A 24783-nucleotide genomic window follows, 5' to 3' on the forward strand; every position below is an offset into this window, starting at 1 on the left:
TCAAGCAACATCATTGGTTTTATTTCAAATATCAAGTAGATAATGACAGCAGAGTTTCAGTAACATGAACTAATAAATCAAGAATAAATTAAACTATCCCGGGAACAGTAAATCAAATCTCGATCGAAGCCTCATCTCGTAGCCGCTCATAAACTTTATTCTTCACCTGAAAAATGATAAATTGATTGAAATTAGACTACAACTGTCTAAGTAGGAAATACAATAATTTTTCTTGCAGGTATATCATGTATCAATTTTGTGATGTGGGTGTCGTATGTGATTTTCAGCATATACAAGAACAAGTAAAAGGATCTACACTACGACAGTAACAATTTATAAAAAAAATAACATGTCAAAGCATTAGCCGAATTAAAATATCTCATAGCTACAGATTTCATTGCATGCTAAAAGTAAATGACCACATTTCAAAAGTAATTGTTTATGTATAAAATTGCAAACCTATCACTACTTATTCAAATGTGATACCTAAGATGTTCTAAGTTAATATTTTTCTTTAATTATTCTGCGGGTACACGCGGACCAAGGCAACCGTAATACAAGAGAACATTCGGGGATTCATTATTTATTGGTGTTTCATTAACCCAAACATTCTAACTTAAACTGTAAATCCTAAGAGAGCGGTCAGTGACCGAGAGAACCTACAAAATGCTTAAAACCAAAACAGGATGCATCCCTAACTTCTGCAGAAGAACGTGAGACTACCGCCTAGGACAAAATTTGGTAGTCCGGGTCCCCCAACTTCGAGGACTGGGGACCAACGAGTTATTGCCGCTCGAAGCAATAAACACATGTCCCCGGAGTTTCGTACCACCTACCCTCTCCAAGGTAAGCCCGAATCTGAGTGGGTTGCTCTCTTATTAATTTGTATTTTCCGATGTATCAGGGTTTTTCCCTGAATTGAACCTAGTACTTAAAGACACTAAAGTTTTCCAAATCTTAAAATCATACCACATTAGGGGCAGATCTTCAATTATGTATACCTTAAATAGGTATGTTACCCAAAACTTTAATCATTTAATTTTACAAACCCACTCAGAGTGTTCCGGTACCTTTAAACTGTCAAGCACGAATATCCCGATACCTTTAAACCAGTCTGGCATCACAAAAGTTAAATTTAAGTTTCTCATCAGTGTCATCAATATTGCACACAAGTTTAACACCCCAAATACCTGCATCAAGTACTTGACCCATATTGCCCATTAGGCAAGATTTCCCAAACACACACTCAGAGTACTCCGGTGTCTTTAAACCAGTCAAGCACGGATGCCCCGATGCCTTTAAACCAGTCGAGCTCACAAAATTTAAATTTAAGTTTCTCATCAGTGTAATTAATATTTCGGACAAGTTTAACTGCTCAAGTACCCGCATTGGGTACCCATTTAGTTATGCAGACCCAATTGATTCATTTAGGGATCACGCCATGTAATCTCAATAGTGTTATAACCCATTTATATATATCAATTTCATATGCAACTAAATATTAACTCGAATAACAACTCAGCTTGATATGCAACTTTCTATGAAACAAAATATTATCATCAATTAGGCAACTAACTAGGCAATGAGCATCGAATTATTGTGCAATTTCATATGAAACAGAATAGTATCATAATATGCAACTAACTAGGCATCCAACATTTGAATAACATGCAGCCTCATACGAAATCGAAGATCATTATAATAGGCAGCTAACTAGTCGTTAAGCAATCTGGAATACATTCAACTAATATAAACCCCTTTTTTTCCTTCTGGAAATTAGCACTTAGGTAACGAATCGACTTTTCCAGGGTTATACTTCCACATGCATATACCTACAGTTACTTAACTACACAACCACAATGCATCACCAAAAAATTATGAGTGTTAACTGATCCGAGCAAGGCTTAGCATGAGTGCTCGGTTTTTCCCAAAACCCCAACTAACAGAAATCAGAACAATTAACAGACTATTAGGAATCTGAGAACCCCTTAACAGAAGTTAGAAAAATTAACAGGCTATCATGCTAACGGTATAACTACCCAATTCCTTAATTTTTTCTACGTAAGAAAACAATAAATAGAGATTTCCACTTATCGAATTAAGCCACACACATAATTAAGTTATTGAGAAAGAAATACACAGACCGAGCAAACAAATTTGTAGAGGAGGGTGTTCAGCCATGCAGCCACATCCTCTCAAAAAAAAAGAAAACAGGGAAGTCACGACTTACATGAATCAGGGTATATGCCCCTATAAAAAAAATCCTAAAACCCCCAAATCAGAGATTTGAGGTTTTCGGTAGCCTAATGACTTAACATCAAATCTGAAAACCCCCAATCAAAGATTCGGAGTTTCCTGATTACCGGCTTGAAATCCCCCTTCTTAACAGAATTCCGAAACAACCCCCCCCCCCCCCATCAATATAGAAATCTGAAACCAATAAGAAGCTTGATTTGGGGAAATCCCCAAATTTGTTGATTTGGGGTTCATAACAACAACCCACTGTCGGAAGTTCACAATTTGTCTTCCCAAGCACATCAAACCCCAAATCCTCCTTTTACTATAGATTTTCAGCAATCCCCAGCCCATGCTCGACCCATAGAATACCCAAAAGAAAAAAAAAACAGAAATCCTACTTGTTCGGTGCTTCTCCTTTGAGCTGCCATGATTGGAGGGGAAGCTGAAATCCTGCTCCTCTAGAAGTTCGTCGGCGACGATAGTGGCAGCGGTCAAACGCAGGGAGCGAGAGGGAGGAAGAGGAAAGGTCGGGCGACGGGGAGAGAGGGACGCAGAGAGATAGCAAAGGAAACAGGAGGGAAAGAGAGAGCGTGAGAGGAAGAGAGGTGTGTGGGGGGGGGGTCTTTGTAGGAGGGTGCCCCGAAATGGAAGTAGGTCGGTTACCTCCCTCTCTTCACCCGGTGGCTGCGCACATAACCTCCCCCCTCTTTCCCCTTTTGGTTGTGTAACGGCCTTTTTATCAGGCCAACACAACTTTAGTGTTTTTTTTCTTTTTGCTTTTAACTTACCTCTTAACACGGGGCGCGGCCCGGGTCTGGGTTCGAGACTTGAGATCTAACCGCGGGTTTGGACCTGCACCACCTTTGTGATGTGGATCCGCAGGTTGGGTCCAAATGGATCCAACTATGGATCCATGAGTTAGATTTTTTTTCTACTAGATATTTATATATATATATATATCTTATACTGGTATATGGACCCTTTATGGATCCTGGATCCGAAACGCATATCCTAGGCCCAATAAAGGAAATTATGTATTATTTTAAGATAATTTCAAGTAAATAAATAAAAAAATTTGAGATTATTACATCCTTTCTCCCTAAAAAAAATTTGTCCTCAAAATTTACCTGTAAGAGCTTACTCAAAAAGATTTGGGTACTTCTCCCACATATTGGTCTCAAGTTCCCACATACTTTCGTCAATGACATGGTGTTGCCATCTTACCTTGACAAGAGTAATGGTCTTTGATCTCAAGACTCGCTCGCTTCGTTCTAATATTTTCACTGACTTTTCTTCCATTGTTAGATCTACCCATATATCCACGTCCTTATACTGGATGACATGCGGTGGATCTTGAAGATACTTTCTCAGCATAGATACATGGAATACATTATGGATCTGAGCATACTGGGGAGGTAGGGATAGATGATAGGTTGTTTCACCAATCCGTTACAAAACCTCGAAGGGTCTCGAATACCTGGGGCTCAATTTTTTCTTCTTACCAAACCGAAACACACTTTTGGTGGGTGATACCTTTACGAAAACCTAATCCCTCATTCCAAAAGTGAGTTCTCTGCGTCTCTGATCCGCATAACTCTTCTGTCGACTCTGGGCTGATAGCAGTCTATCTCTTATCATTTTGATCTGCTGGGTATAATGCTGCAGCACAATTGGTGATTCCATCCAGCGTTCACCAACCTCGTCCAAATACACGGGTGATCTGCAAGGTCTTTCGTACAGAGCTTCAAAATGAGCCATGTCGATACTCGCATGGTAACTATTGTTGTAGGCATACTCAGCTAAGACCACATGTTTGTCACATTCGCCTTTTCAATCCAGCATACATGCTCATAGCATATCTTCAAGAGTCTGAATAGTCCTCTCTGATTGTCTGTCTGTCTGAGGATGGAAAGTGGTACTCAGCTTCAACTTTGTACCCAAGGCATGTTCCAAAACCAAGAAGTAAACTAAGAATCTTGATCTGATATGATAGAGACTGATATTCCATGCAATCGAACAATCTCTCTGATGTATAAATTTGCTAGGTTCTCAAGAGATTGATTTATCTGTATGAGTAGGAAGTGAGCCGATTTGGTGAGTCGGTCCACTATTACCCATATAGCGTCATGTTGTTTCTGTGTTTTGGGCAAACCCACCATGAAGTCCATGGTGATCTCTTTCTATTTCCACTGTGGAATCTTCATTTGCTGCATCATTTCGTTAGGCTTCTGATGTTCAATCTTGACTTACTGATAAGTCAGACACTTCGAGACATAACTTGTGACCTCACGCTTCATTTCATTCCACCAATACCCCTGTTGTAAATCTTTAAACATTTTTGTACTCCCCGGGTGTATAGTGTACTTGGACCTATGTGCTTCTTCCAGTAGTTTTTCTTTCAACTTGGGATCACTAGGGACCCAAAGTCGTTTCTGCATCTAGATACTGCTATCTTCTTTCAGTGAGAAGGACAAATTTTCTTGCTGATCCAGTGACTTGAGCTTCTCGTACTGGGGATCCTCCTTCTGATCCTTAATAATCTTTGTAAGGATCTCAGGATGAGCAGATAAGTTGGATAGCTTGCTAGTTCATTTGTCATCTGCGAACGGCTTTCAGTCAATGAATTTCTCCACCAAATTCTACCCTTTTGTCATTAGACTGGAAAAACTGCAGCCACCTTTACGACTGAAAAAATCGGCTACGGCATTTGCCTTCCCTGGGTGATAGGAAATGGTAAAGTTGTAATCATTTATAAACTCTAACCATCGTCATTGTCGCATATTCAACTCCTTCTGAGAGAACAGGTACTTGAGACTTTTATGATCAGTGAACACTCGAATTGTTTCCCATACAGGTAATGTCGCCATATCTTCAAAGCAAACACTATGGCTGCCAATTCGAGATCATGAGTTGGATAGTTTCGCTCATGAATCTTTAGTTGGCGAGAGACATACACTATCACCTTGTCATTCTGCATTAAGACACATCCCAATCATGTACCCAATGCGTCTGAATATACCACAAAACTACTATGACCTGATGGTAAGGCCAATATTGGGGCAGTGATAAGCTTCTTCTTTAAGATTTGGAAACTCTCCTCGCACTTATCCATCCATTTGAACTTAATTCCTTTCTTCAAGAACTTGGTCATGGGCATGGCAATCCGTGAAAAGTCCTAAATGGATCTTTTATAATAGCATGTTAACCCGAGAAAACTCCTGATATCACTGATATTCTTTGGTTGACCCTAATTTAATACGGATTCAACCTTAGCCGAGTCCACCGATACTCCATCTCGTGATATGACATGGCCTAAGAACATGACCTTCTCAAGCCAGAATTCACACTTGAAGAATTTTGTAAACAACTGGTGTTCCTTGAGAGTCTCCAATACAATGCTCAAATGATCTTGATGTTGCTCTATGCTTTCAGAGTATATAAGTATATCGTTGATAAAGACGATCACGAAAGTATCCAAGTATGCTCTGAATACCTGATTCATCAGATCAATGAATGCAATGGGATCATTTGTTAGATCGAACAACATAACCACAAACTCGTAGTGATTGTACCTTGTTCTGAAGGCCATCTTTGAAATATCGTTGTCCTTGATCCGGAGTTAGTGATATCCAGATCTGAGATCGATTTTTGAAAACACCTTAGCCTTTTGCAGCTAATTAAACAAGTCTTCGATGCGAGGTAGGGGATATTTATTCTTGACGATCGCTTAATTTAATATCTGATAGTCTATGCACAACCTCATAGACCCATCTTTCTTCTTTATGAAGAGAACTGGTGCTCCCCATGGTGATACACTAGGTCTAATGAAGCCTTGCTCCATCAACTCTTGAAGTTATTTCTTTAGTTCCTCCAACTTCACTGGGGCCATATGATAGGGCGCTTTCGAGATTTGTGTCATCCCAAGCACTAACTCAATATGAAAATTCACCTCACACTGTGGAGGTAGTCCAGGCAACTCATCCAAGAACACTTCCGAAAATTCATAAACCACTTTAAGTTCTTCCAGTGGTGTCACCTTCTACTCGCAGGAAAATACATTCACTACGAATGCTTTGCACCCTTTCCGCATATACTTCTGAACCTTTAGTACTGATACAATTCGGGTTGTTACCGTAGGTCTGGAGAGTCTAAACTCAACCTTCGGCAATCCTGGTCGGGACAAGACTAATTTTCCTTGGCGGCAGAGAACATTGGCATAATGTTCATATAACCAATTCATCCCCAATATGACGTCATATTCAGTCATATTGAGTAAGATTAGGTCAACAGGTAAATTATGCTCCTCCAACACAATTGTTATATCGGGGATGTAGTTTACACATTGAATTATATCCTATAGGATTGTACATATCTAATACATGTTTCAGGGATTCAGTATGTGCACTAAAAGTTTAGCAAACTCTATGGATATAAACGAATGTGTAGCACCACAATAAAAAAGGACCAGCGCAACATGGCCATCGACAAGTACCGTACTTTACACCAAGTTCCCTTTTTCCAGTTCCTCTACAATAGTCGCATATACTCATCCTGGCACCCTCTTTTGTGCATTCTGCTGCAGTGCCTGTTGTTGCTGAGGTGGTTGTTGCTGCTGATGCCCTCCTCTGGCATTCCTCCTCTGCATGTCCACTGTCTTCTTATGGCACTGGCGGGCATAATGACCCATCTTGCCATAGTAGAGACATGCACTGGTGTCCCTAGGGCAAGGTTGCTCGTTATGGAACCTGTTGCACTTTGGGCAAACCCGATTCTGTCCCTGGTGCTGCAGAGAACGATCACCACCATTATACCTCTTGTGAGGTGGTTGGTGCTTCTTGTCACCCTGGTGTTGTTGCGGGCTGACTCCCCGCTTCCATGATGTGCCCTTCTGATCCTTCCTGGATTGCTCCCAATCTTCGTTCAGCGTAGTGGCCACTTCGATGACCCCTGTGAGGGTGGATGGCAGATTAATCATCACTCGGGATCGTAATCTGTCCTTGAGTCCACGGACATACTTGGTTGCCCTGGATTTATCTTTGGCGAACAAGTTTGGGCAATATCGCTCGAGACTTCGAAATTTTGTAGTGTAATCTACCAGACTCATATTTTTCTGGGCCAGCGCTAGGAATTCCTACTGCTTCTGATCAAGAGCATGCTGGGGGAAATATGTCTTTAAGAATGCTTCCTTGAAAATCTCCCATGGAATAGGATCCATCCTGACAAAATGTATTGTCTGGGTTGTATCCCACCACTTTTGTGCATCTTCCATCAAGCGGTAGGTACCGAAATCAGTTTACCTATCCTCTGGGACAGGCAGAACTTGAAATGCTTGTTCTGTCTCTGCTATCTATCTCTCGGCTAACTCTGGGTCAGCCTTCTCTGAGAAAATCGGTGGGTTCAGCTTCAGGAATTTTTTATATGCCACTGCTCCTACGTCATGTCGTGCGCAAGCAGCCGCAGCCATCTCGGTCTGGTTGCGCACTTGCGCATCTAAGGTCTGGGCCAGGTTATTGAGAGTTTCCATCACGAAACCCCTTTGTTCCTGTCATTCATTGTCTGCGCTCGTACTAGCTTGGGATCAACGATATATCTAATACAGGTTTTGACGACACACGTTGTTACAAAAATATCAAGCATCTTAATATTCCTACCATTATCATTATACATAACTACACTTATACAAGAGAAACAATGCAATTATCATGATTAATAAAGAATTTATACTCACAGAGCGCTTGCAGGGTGTGACACGACCATGATCTTTGATTTATTGTTTCTAGGCTCTGATACCATAACTGTAACGCCCCAAAATTTTAACCCAAATTTTAAGAATTTTTTTTTCATAATAGCGAAAACAATAATTATTATGAGGGTAAGCATTCTGAAACATTACGGGAGAGATCAAGCAACATTATTGCTTTTATTTTAAATATCAAGTAGATAATGACATCAGAGTTTCATTGACATAAACTAATAAATCAAGAAGAAATCAAACTATCCTGGGAACAATAAATCAAATCTCAATTGAAGCCTCATCCTGCAGCCGCTCATAAACTTTATTCTTCACTTGAAAATGGTAAATTGATTGGAATTAGATTACAACTGTCTAAGTAGGAAATACTGTAATTTTTCTTGCAGGTATATCATGTGTCAAGTGTGTGATGTAGGTGCCGTGTGTGATTTTCTGTATATACAAAAACAAGTAAAAGGATCTACGCTATGACAACAACAGTTTATAAAAAAACTAACAGGTCAAAGCATTAGCCGAATTAAAATATCTCATAGCCACAGATTCCATTGCATGCTAAAAGTAAATGACCACATTTCAAAAGTAACTGTTTATGTATAAAATTGCAAATCTGTCGGTACTTATTCAAATGTGATACTTAAGATGTTCTAAGTTAATATTTTTCTTTAATTATCTCGCGGGTACACGCGGGCCAAGGCAATCATAACAGAAGAGAACATTCAAGAGTTCATTATTCATTGGTGTTTTATTAACTCGAACATTCTAATTGAAACTGTAAATCCTAAAGCAAAGCAGGATGCATCCCTAACTTCTGCAGAAGAACGTGAAACTACCGCCTAAGACAAAATTTGGTACTCTCGATCCTCCAACTCCGAGGATTGGAGACCTACGAGCCATTGTCGCTCGAAGCAAGAAACACGTCTTTGAAGTTTCGTACCACCTACCATCTCCAAGGTAAGCCCGAATCTGAGTGGGTTGCTCTCTTATTAATTTGTATTTCTCAATGTGTCAGGGTTTTTCCCTGAATTGAACCTAGTACTCAAAGACACTGGAGTTTCCCAAATCTTTGAATCATACCACATTAGGGGTAGATCTCCAATTATTTATACCTTAAATAGGTATGTTACCCAAAACTTTAATCATTTAATTATGCAAACCCACTCAGAGAGTGCTCTGGTACCTTTAAATCGTCAAGCACGAATGCCCCGGTACCTTTAACCCAGTCAGGCATCACAAAAGTTAAATTTAAGTTTCTCATCAGTTTCATCGATATTGCACGCAAGTTTAACACCCCAAGTACCCGCATTAGATACCTGACCCATATTGCCCATTAGGCAAGATTTTCCAAACACACACTCAGAGTGGTTCGGTGTCTTTAAACCAGTCAAGCACGGATGCCCCGTTGCCTTTAAACTAGTTAGGCTCACAAAATTTAAATTTAAGTTTCTCATCAGTGTAATTAATATTTTGCACAAGTTTAACCGCTCAAGTACCCGCATCGGGTACCCATTTAGTTGTGCAAACTCAATTGATTCATTTAGGGATCACACCATGTAATTTCAAGAGTGTTATAACCCATTTATATATATCAATTTCATATGCAGCTAAATATTAACTTGAATAACAACTCAGCTTGATATGCAACTTTCTATGAAACAGAATATTATCATCAGTTAGGCAGCTAACTAGGCAATGAACATCGAATTATTGTGCAATTTCATATGAAACAGAATAGTATCATAATATGCAACTAACTAGGCATCCAACATTTAAATAACATGCAGCCTCATACGAAATCGAAGATCATTATAATAGGCAGCTAACTAGTCGTTAAGCAATCTGGAATACATGCAGCTAATATGAACTCCTTTTTTTTCCTTCTGGAAATTAGCACTTAGGTAACAAATCGACTTTTCCAGGGTTATACTTCCACACGCATATACCTACAGTTACTTAACTACACAGCAACAATGCATCACCAGAAAATTATGAGTGGTAACTGATCCGAGCAAGGCTTAGCATGAGTGCTCAATTTTTCCCAAAACCCCAACTAACAGAAATCAGAACAATTAACAGGCTATTAGGAATTCGAGAACCCCTTAACAGAAGTTAGATAAATTAACAGGCTATCATGCTAATGGTATAACTACCCAATTCCTTGTTTTTTTTTACGTAAGAAAACAATAAATAGAGATTTCCACTTATCGGATTAAGCCACGCACATAATTAAGTTATTAAGAAAGAAATACACAGACCGAGCAAACAAATATGTAGGGGAGGGTGTTCAGTCGTGCATAGGTGACATCCTCTAAAAAAAAAGAAAATAGGGAAGTCATGGATGACACGAATCAGGGTATATGCCCCTATCAAAAAAAAATCCTAAAACCCCCAAATCAGAGATTTGGGGTTTTCGGTAGCCTAATGCCTTAACAGCAAATCTGAAAACCCCCAATCAAAGATTCAGGGTTTTCTGATTACCGGCTCGAAATCCCCCTTCTTAACAGAAATCCGAAACAACCCCCCCCCCCCCATCAATATAGAAATTTGAAACCAATAAGAAGCTTGATTTGAGAAAATCCCCAAATCTGTTGATTTGGGGTTCATAACAGCAACCCACTGTCGGAAGTTCACGATTTGTCTTCCCATGCACTTCAAACCCCAAATCCTCCTTTTACTATGGATTTTCGGCAACCCCCAACCCATGCTCGACCCATAGAATACCCAAAAGAAAAACAACAGAAATCCCACTTGTTCGGTGCTTCTCCTCTGAGCTGCCATGATTGGAGGGGAAGCTGAAATCCTGCTCCTCTGAAAGTTCATCGACGACGACAGCAGTGACGGTCGAACGGAGGGAGGAAGATGAAAGGTCGACCGACGGGGGAGCGAGGGAGATAGCAGGGCAAACGGGAAGGAAATAGAGAGCGTGAGAGGAAGAGAGGTGTGGGAGGGGTCTTTGTAGGAGGGTGCCCCGAAACGGAAGGAGGTCGGTTACCTCCCTCCCTTCACCCGACGATTGCGCACATAACCACCCCCTCTTTCCCCTTTTGGCTGCGTTAGGGTTCTCCCATAACCCTAACGCCCTTTTTATCAAGCCAGCACAACTTTAATGTTTTTTTTTTTCTTTTTACTTTTAACTTACCGCTTAACACGGGGCGCAGCCCGGGTCCGCATTCGAGACACAAGATCCAACCACAGGTTTGGACCTGCACCACCTTTGCGATGTGGATCCACAGGTTGGGTCCAAATAGATCCAACTGCAGATCTATGAGTTAAAAAAAAATCTAATACATATATATATATATATATATATAATGGTATATGGACCCTGGATCTGAAACACAGATCCCAGGCCCAATACAAGAAATTATGTGTTATTTTTAGATAATTTCAAGTAAATAAATAAAAAAAAATCGAGGTTATTACAGTACACCTTCCGTGGGTATCAAACCATGGTTGTCCCACATTAGATGACAAACCACAGCCACCCCAACCAAGAAGGCAGAGCCCTTGTGTGCATAAAGTAACTTTTTTTTTTTAAAGGCAAGCTGGGCTTAGGCGGACCCCTAACAGTAATACAACGATACCATTGGGATTTGAATTTGCAATGTCCCAACACAAGGTAACGTGCACTAGCTGCTCCTACAAGACAAGCGGAGCCCCGAGCCCCCATTGGTAGCTCTTTGTGGTCACTAGAAAACTGAAAGTTGACCTGAAATATGTCCACGAAAAAAATCACAGAAAAGGACACGAGGATCTTACAACTCAAGTCCCAATAGAATCAAAATCCCTAGGCTCATCAATAAAGTTGGGTTGAAACCAAGGTGGTATCCCATGTGGTAAGCGGGGTCCTGTGCCAAGCTGAAGGCCCAGGTTCGAATCCCTCTGCCACATGGGGCTTAAGAGATATCTGATAGGGGTCTGCCTAACCCCAGCTTGCCTTTCAAAAAAAATATTAATAATAAAGTTGGGTCGAAGGTATACATGAAATCGGTTCACAGAAACAAGCAATTGCAACGTAAAAGAAACTGCTCACATATTTAAGAGCACAACATATTAATTCACGCTAACATCAGGAACTAATTTGAAATCGAAATCAAAATCAGGACGAAATAGATGCCTTTTAGTTCAGAGATACCAAAATAATTTTCTGTACTTTCACAATACTGCAAATGTACATAAATAAAAAACTAGTCACAGACCAAACCTTGTAGATATACATAGAGGAAGCAAGATGAAGATTATCAGAGAACTGTAAACAGAAAAAAAAAAACTATAGTCGGATACTGTCACTTTCACAGACTAGCTACAGCTCCATTCACGATGGAGCGAGCTAATCAGAAACACTTATAGCCTGAGCTTTTTTTCATAATTGAAAACATGTACAAGAATATGAAGCCACTTTCATGAGTTGGTTTTCACATCTTTTCTCTTCCCTCTTCCCCACATAAGTTACTGCATAAGACTAACTAATTATATACTGCTAACATCGACTCTACTCTTATGTAGCTGAAAAGCTGGGGTGATCCAGCTCCCACAGCTGCACTGGATGCCTGACCAGTTAAAATAACCCAAACGAGATTGGCAGTGGATGCATGACAGTTTTCCCTCCATCGCACCATCTTCAACTAATCAAAAGAGAAAATCAAAGATGTAAAAAAATCAATTATATAGATTCATTTTCCAAGACACTGATGGGCATAGGTCACTTTACACTTTATGCAACAGATGCAGCTCTACTACTGCTGGCCATCCATCTTGGCATTTCTCAAGATGGGCACCACACCCATCTCGAGAAATGCCAAGATGGATGGTTATCAGGCAGGTGGCTGCATGGCCACCTTGCAGCAACGCAATGTGAAGTCAATTAGAAATAACCAAAAGATGGGAGGAGAAAAATGCCAGCCTTAAAGAGAGCTCGACCATATGAAAAGTTTTATGTCAGGTCGTCTAAATCTGAGTCAATCTGGTTATGATTTAGACTTAACGAAACTCATATGATCATATGTTCAGATTATGATGCACTAGTTTGAAGTTACATCAATGATTCTTCAAACAATTGCTTGGGAGCTTTGCTTCAAATGGTGACCGTAAAAACTAGGTTTCAACAAGTCTCAGGTCTTGAAAATTAAACAGCATGAATGACAATGATGCCCAAGCAACCTGCCTCATGTCACCCAAGCCTGCTGACAAGCTTCTCAAGTCAGAATGAGCTCTTTGCCATAGCAAAATTGACCGGTTTTGATACATAGTCTAGGCCTGGTCATTCTACAGTAGAATGTCCTGGCTCAACTCTAGAAAAACATATGGAAAGTTCTTTAAGAGCATACCAGCTTTCATCCATCTAAGAGGTTCAACAAAGATGGAAGAGCACTCAAGTTCGTCAAACCTAATAAATGGGTGACCACTTTTACGCTTTGCCCAATCAAAGCATGTCTCGCCTTCACCTGGTGTGTGGCTGACAACATTGTCCTGTGTGGCTACAATTCTCTGGCATGTTTTGCAACGGAAGGCTGTCTTTGGCTTATCACTCAAGGTATCATCTGCCTGGGAGATCACTTCATCAGATAAACCAGGATCTACACCAAATCCTAAACCATCTATCTTCTCACCCCTATTATATGCCTCACCTGAAATCATATCAACTATGAGAATAAAAAATAAAAAATGATAAAAGAAAGTTTCCAGACAGAAGCTACACTATTTCACTTAAAAGAAACATATTGCAGAATCGGTTGTGCATAAACTCAATAAATGAAAGTAGAAGAATAATTTGAACTTCACCACTGTTGTTCCTTGTGCTGTGTGTGTGTGTGTGTGTGTATTCATCCCTTATTAGTCAGGCAAGGAGTGCTGCAGTTTGAGACCTAGCTATATCTGCTTGCTTGCCTTCTATCTGGTTTGAAGCATCCTCATTGCTTTCACTGTGCTTCTATTGAATCAAAAAATAAGTTTGATTGCCCATCTTTTTTTTTGCCTAATTTATTGTCCAATTCAGGATTACTTAGCTATCTTGATAAGGCATCCTTTGAATAATCTAAAATCAATGTTGCCTAATTTATTGTCCAATTCAGGATTACATGACACCTACTTCTGATCCATTATGTGAGTCCCTACGCAGAGGACTCCCAGACTATTATGACCGACTTTTGTCTCGATTTGATCAGTCGAACTCATAATCAGGCACTGGAGCTGTTTCTGAACCACGAGAAATATTTGTCCATAATATGGTTCACCAACTTTACTTGCCTTTTGAGGCTTGCTCTGGGCAAGTTTCAATCACTAACATATAATACTTGGCTCTATCATGTTATACCCACAACTTTCTATACATGAAAGTTGGCTACCCCATTCACAGGGGAGTTGGGCCAGGCACCATCTTCCTCCATAACCGAGCATCCAACTACAAAACTAAATCACCTCTTTTTTTCTACCATGAGTTCATCTTTGGCACATGGAGTAGACAGAACAAGTTCCGTTCTTAACTCTATCCAATATCAGGTAAACAATATTCAGACCTTACAACAGTAGCTGAACCATACAGCTCTTTCTTACACTAATATCAATGCCTTCTTGAGATAAAGCCTGCCTGCACACTTTTAGTAGTTAAATCAGGTCTAAACAACTTAACCTAGAAAGACTGTACAGATGAAAGATAATAATATTTCTGTCTGGATAGCTCAACTCAGAGGTTGAAAAAGCAACAGGATCAGCAAACTGATGAATTCTTCCAAATCCCTCAAATTGGAAGTGAAAAACACCAACCCTCCAAAAGAAATCATGTCAATATGAGATGCCCATCCCAAGATGGATGGAGGTAGCACAACCACACTTTAAAATGTATAATCATCTCCATCCATGACATGAATGATTTATGAAAGCTCTTCTTCGGCTTTGCAGTTAAAAGCGCTAGTTGGTGCCTAACCGGCATACATCTAAAAGGCCTAGGCGGGACTAGTCAACCTAGTTGGAACCCTAAAAAAAAAATAAGAAAATTCAGAATTTATAATAATATATATTTGTAATCAATACATGCACACACACATATATATGTGTGTGTGTGTGTATGCGTGTGTGTGTGTGTAAAGCCTATATATACATATATTTGGAAAAATAGAGAAAATATATTTATATATCTGAAGAAAAGAGTAGATATACATCTAAAAAATACATTTTGTATATAAATATTATATATATATATATGGTAACAAAAAAGAGACAAGTTTGAGCCTAGGCGGAGACTAGTCCACGCCTAGTCGGCTTAGGTGGGGACTAGTCAGTGCCTAGGTGGCCTAGGCAGGGACTAGTTGGACTAATCAGGACCTTTTACGTCCAGAGCACCTAAATGCTCTGGACTAGGTGCTGACCCCATGCCTAGGGTGACTAGGCACCTTGTCGTCGATTTTGACTACACAGCTCTTCGGCAATCATTGTGTAGAAACTGAAATTCAAAAAGCAGTGATGATGATTAAGAAAAAAAATACTAGGAATAATGTTACTGTATCTCACCCAGTAGTTTCAAGCGAAAGCGTTTGTAGATAGGGCTGGTTCGATCCACCCTGAACCCCATAGTCTCAAACATCTTTAACTGCAATATGTAGACACATTCTTAAGTAACAAGTCAAAAAATATTTGACGCATTTACTACTAATTACCATGCTTTCACCTGCTCAAGGAAACCATCATTGGGGCAAACAAATTCACAACTTTGACATAAAGATTCCAAAGCATCTGCAAGTCCAATAATCATCAAATGACTAGAGCATCTAAAAATGGTTAAAACAATTTATAGATAAATAAGAACTTTAAATATCACAATATCTATGTAGTCAAAATGCTAGGCGGTGCCTACCCCAAAAAGACTAGTCGAGGAGTAGGCGGGACTAGTCGAACTAGTCAGTACTCTAATTAAAAAAATGAAAAAAATATACATAAAAATATGTTTAATTATTTTGGTAATAAGATGTTTTCATTAGACAAATACACGATTAGGAATATTTCCACAAAATATATACAACCAGAAAATATATATATATATATTCAATTATTCATAACATATTCAGTATAATCAACAAGATATGCTTTCAGCCTTTCATAGAAAAAATTATTGTAACACAGACATATTTTATTCATAGCATAATATATATATATAATTTATAAAATCATGCTTTCCGCCTTTCACAGAAAAAATGATAGAAAAATTTACAAAAACTCACATATATATCTCACATTCATTAACAGTAAAAATCATCAGAAACAAATTCTCACATATATAGAAAACATAATCATTTAGAATTAACCCCCCTCCCTTCATACAGTTTTTAAAATACATATATAAATTTAATAAATGACTAAACTACCCTTGCACCTAGGCAAGGGAAGCTTAGTCGCTGACTAGGCGCCCTAATCGATGCCTAATCGGCAAAATTGGTACCTTTTAAGGTACCCACCTAGGAATTGCAAAGCTTAAGCATTTTACTTGTGCCTAGGCGGACTAGTTGGTGCCTAGGCCGACTAGGTGGACTAGTTGGTGCCTAGGCCGACTAGGCGGACTAGTTGGCGCCTAGATGGCGCTTTTGACTACATAGCACAATATGCTTATGAACTGAAAAGTAAACCAAATTCCTGAATTTAAGAGCTAACAGTTCAAGGCAATTATGGATTAAACTCACCAAGAGAACCCTAAAAAGTTTAACATTCTAGATAGTCAGTCAGATTACTGTAGAAAACAACCCATGGAGTGTTAGATTACAAATCTCTTGAACTCCAGGGCACATATTGGCCATAATTTCGCTTGACTCTACAAAATGATTAAGTTGAAAGCAAAGCCACCGCCCTCTTAATTAGTTGAAAATTTCAAGCTTCTCAAAGATAACTACCAGCATATTAACCATATATCTCATATTTAGCAACATGAATTTATTCCAACCTTCTTGGGATAGCTGTTCACTTCTCATCAGGTACGCTGTCATGACAGCTGCACTGCAATGACACAGGAAAAGCCGGAGGTAAAACTTCAATGTGAATGTGGTATGATATGAAAAGCACAAACTGGTGGAACAGGACATGGTTGACAAGACATACATGCAATTTGAAAATTGAATTTGTAAATACTTTCTGAGTGATATAATTATCTACTAGAAACAAAATGATTTCATGAATAGTAGTTACAAAAAGCAAATAGCCAAATACTTAAACTGTATGATATCAATATATCAAAACCAAATGTTGTGTTTTAACTTTTAAGTAGCAACTCCAGGATAATCCAGTCAGTCGATAATCCACAGAATTTCACCCATACATAAACAGATTATTGAATCTAGGAAGGAATTTTATTTCTTGTCTGATAATTTAAGAAAGAAAAATTAAAATGGAACTAGTAAGGATACTGACAACCAAATGCATTGCTATTTAAAGGTAACCCATTTGTAATGGTTATGATAGTTATTGAATATTAAGCAATTAGAAAATAAATATAAAACTAAAAGCAACAAGTTTTTTTTGTAACAATCTAAACTCACAGGAACACTTAATTTAATGCAAAAACTACTTGGGCCATTATAAGTTGCAAGTTTAAGAAGGTTGCAAAATATGGACGAATTAACACAACCAATAAAAAGAAAGATGTTCCTCCCAATAACATTATTTGCAATGTTTTTCTTACTTGATGACTTTCCTATAGTAAAGCAGTTGAGCATTTATTTTAGTTGCAAGATCAAACCATAATCATGACTCTCTCAGCAATTGTTCTACAATGATGCCATACTATAGCTATAATAGATACCAAATTATGAAGAATTGATTACAGATATGTGCCATCATCATTTCATGCCTATGAAGTCTTGGTGTAAAGAGCTTTTCAAACACTTGCACAGTAAATCCATTACTTATATCCAATAAGAGGATTTCTTTTACATTTTGAAATGCTGTGATTTGATGGGTGGGGCCTCTTAAACGAAAAGGCATCCATCTTTCAGTAAATGCTCTTTTTCTAGTGTGGAAATTCTTTATATAACAAAAAACTAGAGTGTGACACTTCCTACCAAGTTTATGTTATCTCCATTATCAGCTTTTCATGAAGAACAAGTAGTTCTAGAAGCAAAAGTGAAGTAAATCTACAAAATTCCTTCATAATCATGAAATAACACACCAAGAATTTACAAATAACCTAGATCAAAATGACCAAAGAATCACCAAATTAGCACAACTTTTTTGGATAAAAAACAAAACCATCCAAATTACTATATTATTATATATTGCAATATTTTAATCATAAATTGCCTAGTATATTTTAGGAAGAAATAGAATATATGCCAGAAAGAGAAACTTTGTGACTAAGTGTTTTGATAGTAGAAATAGAAAAAGATACATGATCTACTAGCTTCCCCATAGCCTGATAAAACAAGAGGATGCTAGAAAACATGAAGGCATACAAGAATATGATACTTGAGATATTGTGAACGCACCTATGCATGAAGATATAGTTGTCCGTGAAAGGACATATAAAAGCTTTTTATGACGAGTGTGGTATCTCTTAAGCCAAACTGAGGACACTCTCTCATCCTTAGTAGTTAAAAATCCCACCTAGGCGCTCACCTAGGTTGCTCAAGCAATATAGGTGCAAGCGTACTGCCTAGGAGCGGCTAGGTGCCGAAGTGAGTGCTTAGGAGGAGAGACGTCAAGGTTGGTATTTTATATACACAACAACAACTACGCCTTCATCCCAAAACAATTGGGGTCGGCGATATGAACATTATATATATATATATATATATATATATATATATATATATATATATATAATGTTTAGAACATTGCAATCACTTTGTGTACTTTGAAACATTTATATATATACTTATTTTAAAAAATTATAATCTTTGTGGGTCTATAAGTGACACTAGGCAATTGACTAGGTATCACCTCGCACTTTTGATTACTAAGGTTTCATCACAAAATGGTAATTATGGCCTGAAAATGTTGATGAGCCTTTGTGGGCTAAGCTTGTTAGACCCAAAAATGGTTGCTATAGAAATAGAAACAATGACATATGACCAAAGAAGTTGGATTTATGACAAAACAATTGGCAGGTTCAACTTTCTTCCTTTGGAAATATATTTAACAAGGGAGTTTCCATACCATGAGCTATTAACAGAAATGCTCCCACCCAAAGTAATTCAGAATTATTCTTAAACAGAAGTGAAATTTTTTTCTTGGTTTAGTACAAATAGCTAACACTATATGGTGGCTACATATACATGATGATGAGCCTCACAATGCTCATTTTAGCTACATGGATAAAAGTTTCACCATAAACTAGTTCATACTGCTTCAGAATAATGTTGTAGTTGGAAACCCTTGTAGGAACAAGGTTAACAAAAGTATGTCCATTAACAAGGATATGACTTTTTTGGCAGTAGATTTTTCCAAATCTGGCAATAAATAGTTCCAAGCAGGCGAGCACCCTGCTACCTAAATCTAATAGGAGATTTGAAGTTTATTGTCAAACTATGCAACATGGGTACTTCTACCAAGCCCCATAACTAGTGTCATGCCCGTATTCATACTAGGTATCCTGGGTATGAACTTGACCAATTTAAGTTCAAAACCTGGATGACCCATTCCTACCTAGTACCACTATAGGTGCGATCATTTTGTATTTTACCAGGGAAAAAGAAATAGTCGACCTATTTTGTATATCTGATGGTTCAATCAATGTAGACTATGCTTGACATTGAAAGTGTACACTATTAACTATATACTTCTTGATTATTACTTGTTAGTTAACTACATATTTTTAACATGCTTTAGACTTTTAGTTTGTAACTGTTATTATATAACTTCATATCTACATCAATCTTGTAACTGCAGCATAATTGTGCATTTTTGCATGCATGCACACACACACACACACGCACAATGTATGTGTGTATGTGTAGTCACGCATACACACACCCACGTACATGTCTTTCTAACCTGCATCCTTACCTATGTGACATAGCAGTAAATTACAATATTTTCACGAAATCAATCACAATACAATTGATTTAGTAGTCATTATGTGAAATCAAAAACATTAAAAGAGAAGACAAGCTCACCTATGTGGATCCAAGATGAAGACAAGGATATATTTAGCGTACAAGAGATGCTTTAGAGGTACACACATGAAACCCATTAAGAAAGCCTATGCCAACGTGTGTGAGTATATAAAGCTATGAACATTCCTGACAACATCTACAATTTCCAAACATGTTTTGGTTGAAGAAATTTCCATTGCAACCATTGATTGTCATAAATACTGACAAAAAGAAAATGTGATGGCCCACTTCTTGGTAGAGATCCACAACTTGCCCTTCACAAGATAAGAAAATCTAGTTGGAAAAAGCTCTCCAACTCAATGTCAATAAATTACACAAAAATATTCATTATCTAAATGGAATTAATTGCTTTATGTGCCAAATTACTCATCCATGAATTCTTGCCCTTAATGAAAAAGACAGTTGGCAGACAATTTTGGAACTGCCTATTCAAGGTAATCAACAACCGCCCCCACCAATATCTCACAGCTAATGTTGTCAACTGGTCGGATCAGGGCGAGCTCAAGGTCATCCTTGAATCGGGTTTGGGTTCATATTTGGATATTCATTGAGTCGAGCATAGAAGATACCATACTTGACCAAATAGATTTTTTCAGAAATCCAAACCCGAATTAGCCTAATAATGGGTTGGATCGATGGTGTTGACATTGGTATCTATGTTTGGAAAATGTAGAAATTTTTTTTCCACACAATGGCAACCAAAAGTGCCTTGGTGTTTCGGCTAGCTGGTTGTGTGTGAAACAAATGATTGGGGTTCGAATCCCATTTAGTGCATTTATGTTTTCCATAGAAACATACCTAATCTTTGTTCACAATCAGATCCGATAACCAATGTGGTGGTCCTTTCATCGAGTCGAGTATCTGACCTGATGCTTTAATATGAAAAATCATACCCAAACCTAAACCTGGTCAGGTTTTAAAAAAGAAACCAAAATCCAGTTAAATTTAATATGGGTTTCCCTTTTTTAGGCCAAACCCGACACTACATAACCGGGTTGGGTTGAGTATCCGAGACAAACCCAACTTGTTGGCATCCTTTAGTTAGCACATCCTTTAGGAATAAACATGAGGGAAATTCTTTGAACTCACATATTTGACTAAATTACCAAATTAATACAAGCAATGTTGTCTATATCGTAGTGCATCGTACGATGTATCAATACTTTTTAGAAAAGTGATATGATACACACTCGTATCGTGATATGAGTGTGTATCGTATATGTGTCGTACGATACGGGCCTGTATCGTACAATACAAGGTGTATCATACGATGCACCTTTGGCGCACTTTAAAAAGGCCTGAATCATAATTTTTTCTTTTGGGGTATTAAAGACCTCTTGAAGGCCGATTTTCTCATTTGTGTAGAGGCCATTAGAGAGGTATCCATGCACCCTAAGAGCCATGAGAGCGATTTGGGGACCGATCCATGCGCAAGGGAGAGGGTTTTTACGATTTCATTAAACATCCATGAGAGTTCGCATGCTTGGTTTCCTCTTTAATTAGAAGTTCATTTGATAAACACAATTCTCCACTAAAGGCTAGCTAAAACTCCTAGAGGTCTAGCATGTCCATGTCCAACTACATCTAACACTGACACCAATATGACACATCTCGACACGGCTTGGACATGGCTATTTTCAAAATTTGAATCATAGTTCGAAAACTCACTAAGTCGACTTGGTGACTCGATCACCTTTGTTCAACTAGACCATTCACTAGGTCAACCCAGTGAATGACCCAGATTTGCACAAGACTCGACCAAGTCATCCGAGTTTTCATATGACTTGGACATGACTCGGCTAAGTCAACTTATGACTCAGCCGAGTCATGTATGTGTGTGGATGTGTTATATAATGTGTATATGTTGACAAGTGACATAATAAAAGATTTATATTGAAATTTTATGTATATTTAAAACATTGCTTTGGAAGTGTCCAACACTATTAAACATGCTCATCAAGGTGTGTGAATTATTGGACACTCCATATGTACTTGTAGAGTCAGACACTTCAAAAATTAAAACAAAAAAGAAATATTTTACAATCTACTTTTTTTTCCTAAAGTATTAACTATATGGTGAACAATGATGCCTTCTAGCACCAAATAGCCTTTGGAATTTTTTCCAAAAAAGCCTAGCAAATTTTCATTTAAACTTCGAAGATTTTACAAATTACCTATTTTGTATTCTTTCATGCAACTTTTTTTCAATTTTCTTAGGCCTCATCGTAGCTTCTCTCTCTCATATCACGTCATGTCATAACAAGGAAATTGCTTAATCTCTTTTTTGAGAATGATGACCTTTCTTCTCTTTTGCTCTGGTGTCTCACCTTCCCTTCTCTTTCTTTTCACACATTTTTTCTCTTCCTTTTCTACCCTTTTGACTATTGAATGAGAGCTTGTAATCTTTTTCTTACATTATATTTATTTATTCATTTATATGTATATAGTCGTGCCCGCAAATCTAACTATGTCACACAAACATTTCACTTAGCATGTGTATCTCGTGTTGGCATGACATCTTGAAACATTATGACGCTTCATGCACACAGTCAAACTTGTGTCAAACACAAATAATACTATGTCCTTAACTTTATCTATTGCTTTTTTTTATCTTTATTGTTTATTTTGTACTTATATTTTTTCCTTTACAGTTTTCATTGATCACATTACATTTCACTTTTCAATTTAGATTTATTATTTAATAATTTTAATCATAATGATTTAGAATTCTTGTTCAAGAAATTGCATTCAAGATGATATTCATGTTTTAATGGTTTATATATCATGTCTCCATGTTCCAAATTTAAACTTCTTGCACATTATACCAATTACCAAGCAAGTCTACATTGTGCCTCGTACCTATATTTGTGACAATATGACATATGTATTTTTTAAAGTTCAATATGTTCAAGTTTTCATGTTCTTGTTCAACACCGAAACTCATATCAGTGTCTAAGACTCTAAGTAACATAGAAGGCTAGAGAATGCAAGATAACCAAAGCTGCACTTCTATAGCCCATCTTTCTTAAAACCATCTATGGGTAGAATGAAGCAATAGCAACAATTATTTCATCAGATGAAACCTCTTGCCTATGTGTCAATTTGGAAATTCAGTTTGTGTGCCTCCTTCAGATAGGCCACATTTATGGAAAAAAAATATTGCACTTAATTTCAACCTTGGTACAAGTGATTGGCAAAAAATTGATCCTTTTATTTCACTGAGGAGCCCACTGTCCATAGGGGTCAGGAAGGAGCTTCTCCCGTCTTTCTTGCAAGTCACTCGCTGTCCCATAATTAGTTAGGTTTGAGCTTCACAACCTATTGCAAATTCTTTGGATCGACAGAAACAAAATGAACTATATTTAACACATCTTTTAGCAAATCTTGTCTCGGTAGCACACCCAAAGGACCATGCAGTGAACGCACACTGTCATCCATATGCAATCATGCAACTACGGACATGGAACTAAAATTCTTAGTATCCTATTAGAGTGCGTAGCAAATCTTGTCTCGGTGGCACACCCAAAGGACCATGCAGTGAACGCGCACTGTCATCCATATGCAATCATGCAACTAAAATTCTTAGTATCGTATTAGTGTGCGTAGCAGCATATGGATAAGCAACCAACTAATATGGTATTTGGTAGGTAGTATCAAAATTAACAATTCCCAGGAGAGAAAAAAAGAACATTTCTACGCGTAAATGAACTCTGACAGAAAATTCTGCACAAACATAAACAAAAGATTCCTACTTCGATGCTGCAAATAAAAACTGAAGCCTACTCCACTCCAAAACTGAAAGCCCAACAACCATACAGAAACTAACTCAAACAAGTCAAAGAACTCGAGAAGTAGTACTACCTCCGCGAGACGCCAGCGAAGCAATGCACCAAGATCGAGCCCTCAGCACGGCTCTTCTCGATGAAATCCAAGCACACCTCCAAATAGTCCAGCAAGTTCTCGCTTTCCATGTCCCTCAGAGGCACCGCCATCCTCACAGACCTCAGCCCCTCTCCCGCCATCTCCACCACGCCCAAAACCCTCCCGTGCTCCCCTTGCTTCAATCCCTCGGCGGCCTCCGGCTGCTCTCCGCCGGCGCAGCCGGAGAAGACCTTCCGGACCTCCTTCGAGGGAATCTCCAGCATCGGCCGCCACTCGGTGAAGAAGGAGACGGAGACCGAGCTGAGCAGGGAGAGGAGGTGAGTGATCTCCAGCGGGCCGCGGCCGAGGAGGACATCGGCGGCGTCGTTGATGTCTCCGATGAAGAGGCTTTCCCTCACAGGAAAAGGCATCGCGATCGCCGGAAAGTGGAAGAATCGCCGCCCTGACCCTGGTACGTCGATTTTCGGCGGGATTTTCCCCCGCTTCTTTGTAGCAGAGACTGCCGGAAAAGAGAGGCGGCTACGTTCTCCACCCTCCTGTCTCTCGTGAAACTATTTATAGGATACTCTTGGCCTTATTTGTCAGTTTTGTGGGCCCCACTCGAGCCTTTCTTTCGGTGCAATGACATGCTAGGTTCCTGCAAGCAGTGATGTGGGTAAAAATGTCCTATAACTGAATTTTTTATGACAAATGTGTCCTTGCACTTTGAGGCCCTAAGCGGAGTTCAACTGCAAATAGATTCAATACGGCTAGATATGTGTTTCATTCGGCATTGCTTCCAAGGGTGTTTTAGTTATTTCAATCAATTAAATGCAATTAATA

At 38.6% G+C, this 24783-nt stretch overlaps 1 protein-coding gene across 4 annotated transcripts; it reads right to left on the reverse strand.

The window, feature by feature from the left end:
- Positions 1 to 24494, reverse strand: LOC149819689 (uncharacterized). Of its 4 annotated transcripts, none has more exons than XR_016426495.1 (7): positions 23941 to 24492; positions 16914 to 16966; positions 15651 to 15715; positions 15494 to 15572; positions 13315 to 13614; positions 12192 to 12612; positions 1 to 166 (listed from the first exon to the last, which is right to left on the reverse strand). XR_016426495.1 is itself a non-coding variant. In XM_089982720.1 (7 exons), exons 1-6 carry the CDS (start codon positions 24369 to 24371, stop codon positions 12229 to 12231), a joined length of 936 nt encoding a protein of 311 aa, XP_089838846.1. In that variant the 5' UTR covers positions 24372 to 24489; the 3' UTR covers positions 1 to 166; positions 12192 to 12228. The 4 variants fall into 4 exon arrangements, 3 of the variants coding, with proteins under 3 accessions (XP_089838846.1, XP_089838845.1, XP_089838844.1); XM_089982720.1 differs by having other exon boundaries at positions 12192 to 12236; positions 23941 to 24489; XM_089982719.1 differs by lacking the exon at positions 12192 to 12612 and having other exon boundaries at positions 23941 to 24489.
- Positions 24495 to 24783: the final 289 nt, after the last annotated feature.

Source organism: Nuphar pumila, chromosome 12 (assembly GCF_984573655.1).
Source record: "Nuphar pumila chromosome 12, dmNupPumi1.hap1.1, whole genome shotgun sequence".
NCBI classification, from domain to species: Eukaryota; Viridiplantae; Streptophyta; class Magnoliopsida; order Nymphaeales; family Nymphaeaceae; genus Nuphar; species Nuphar pumila.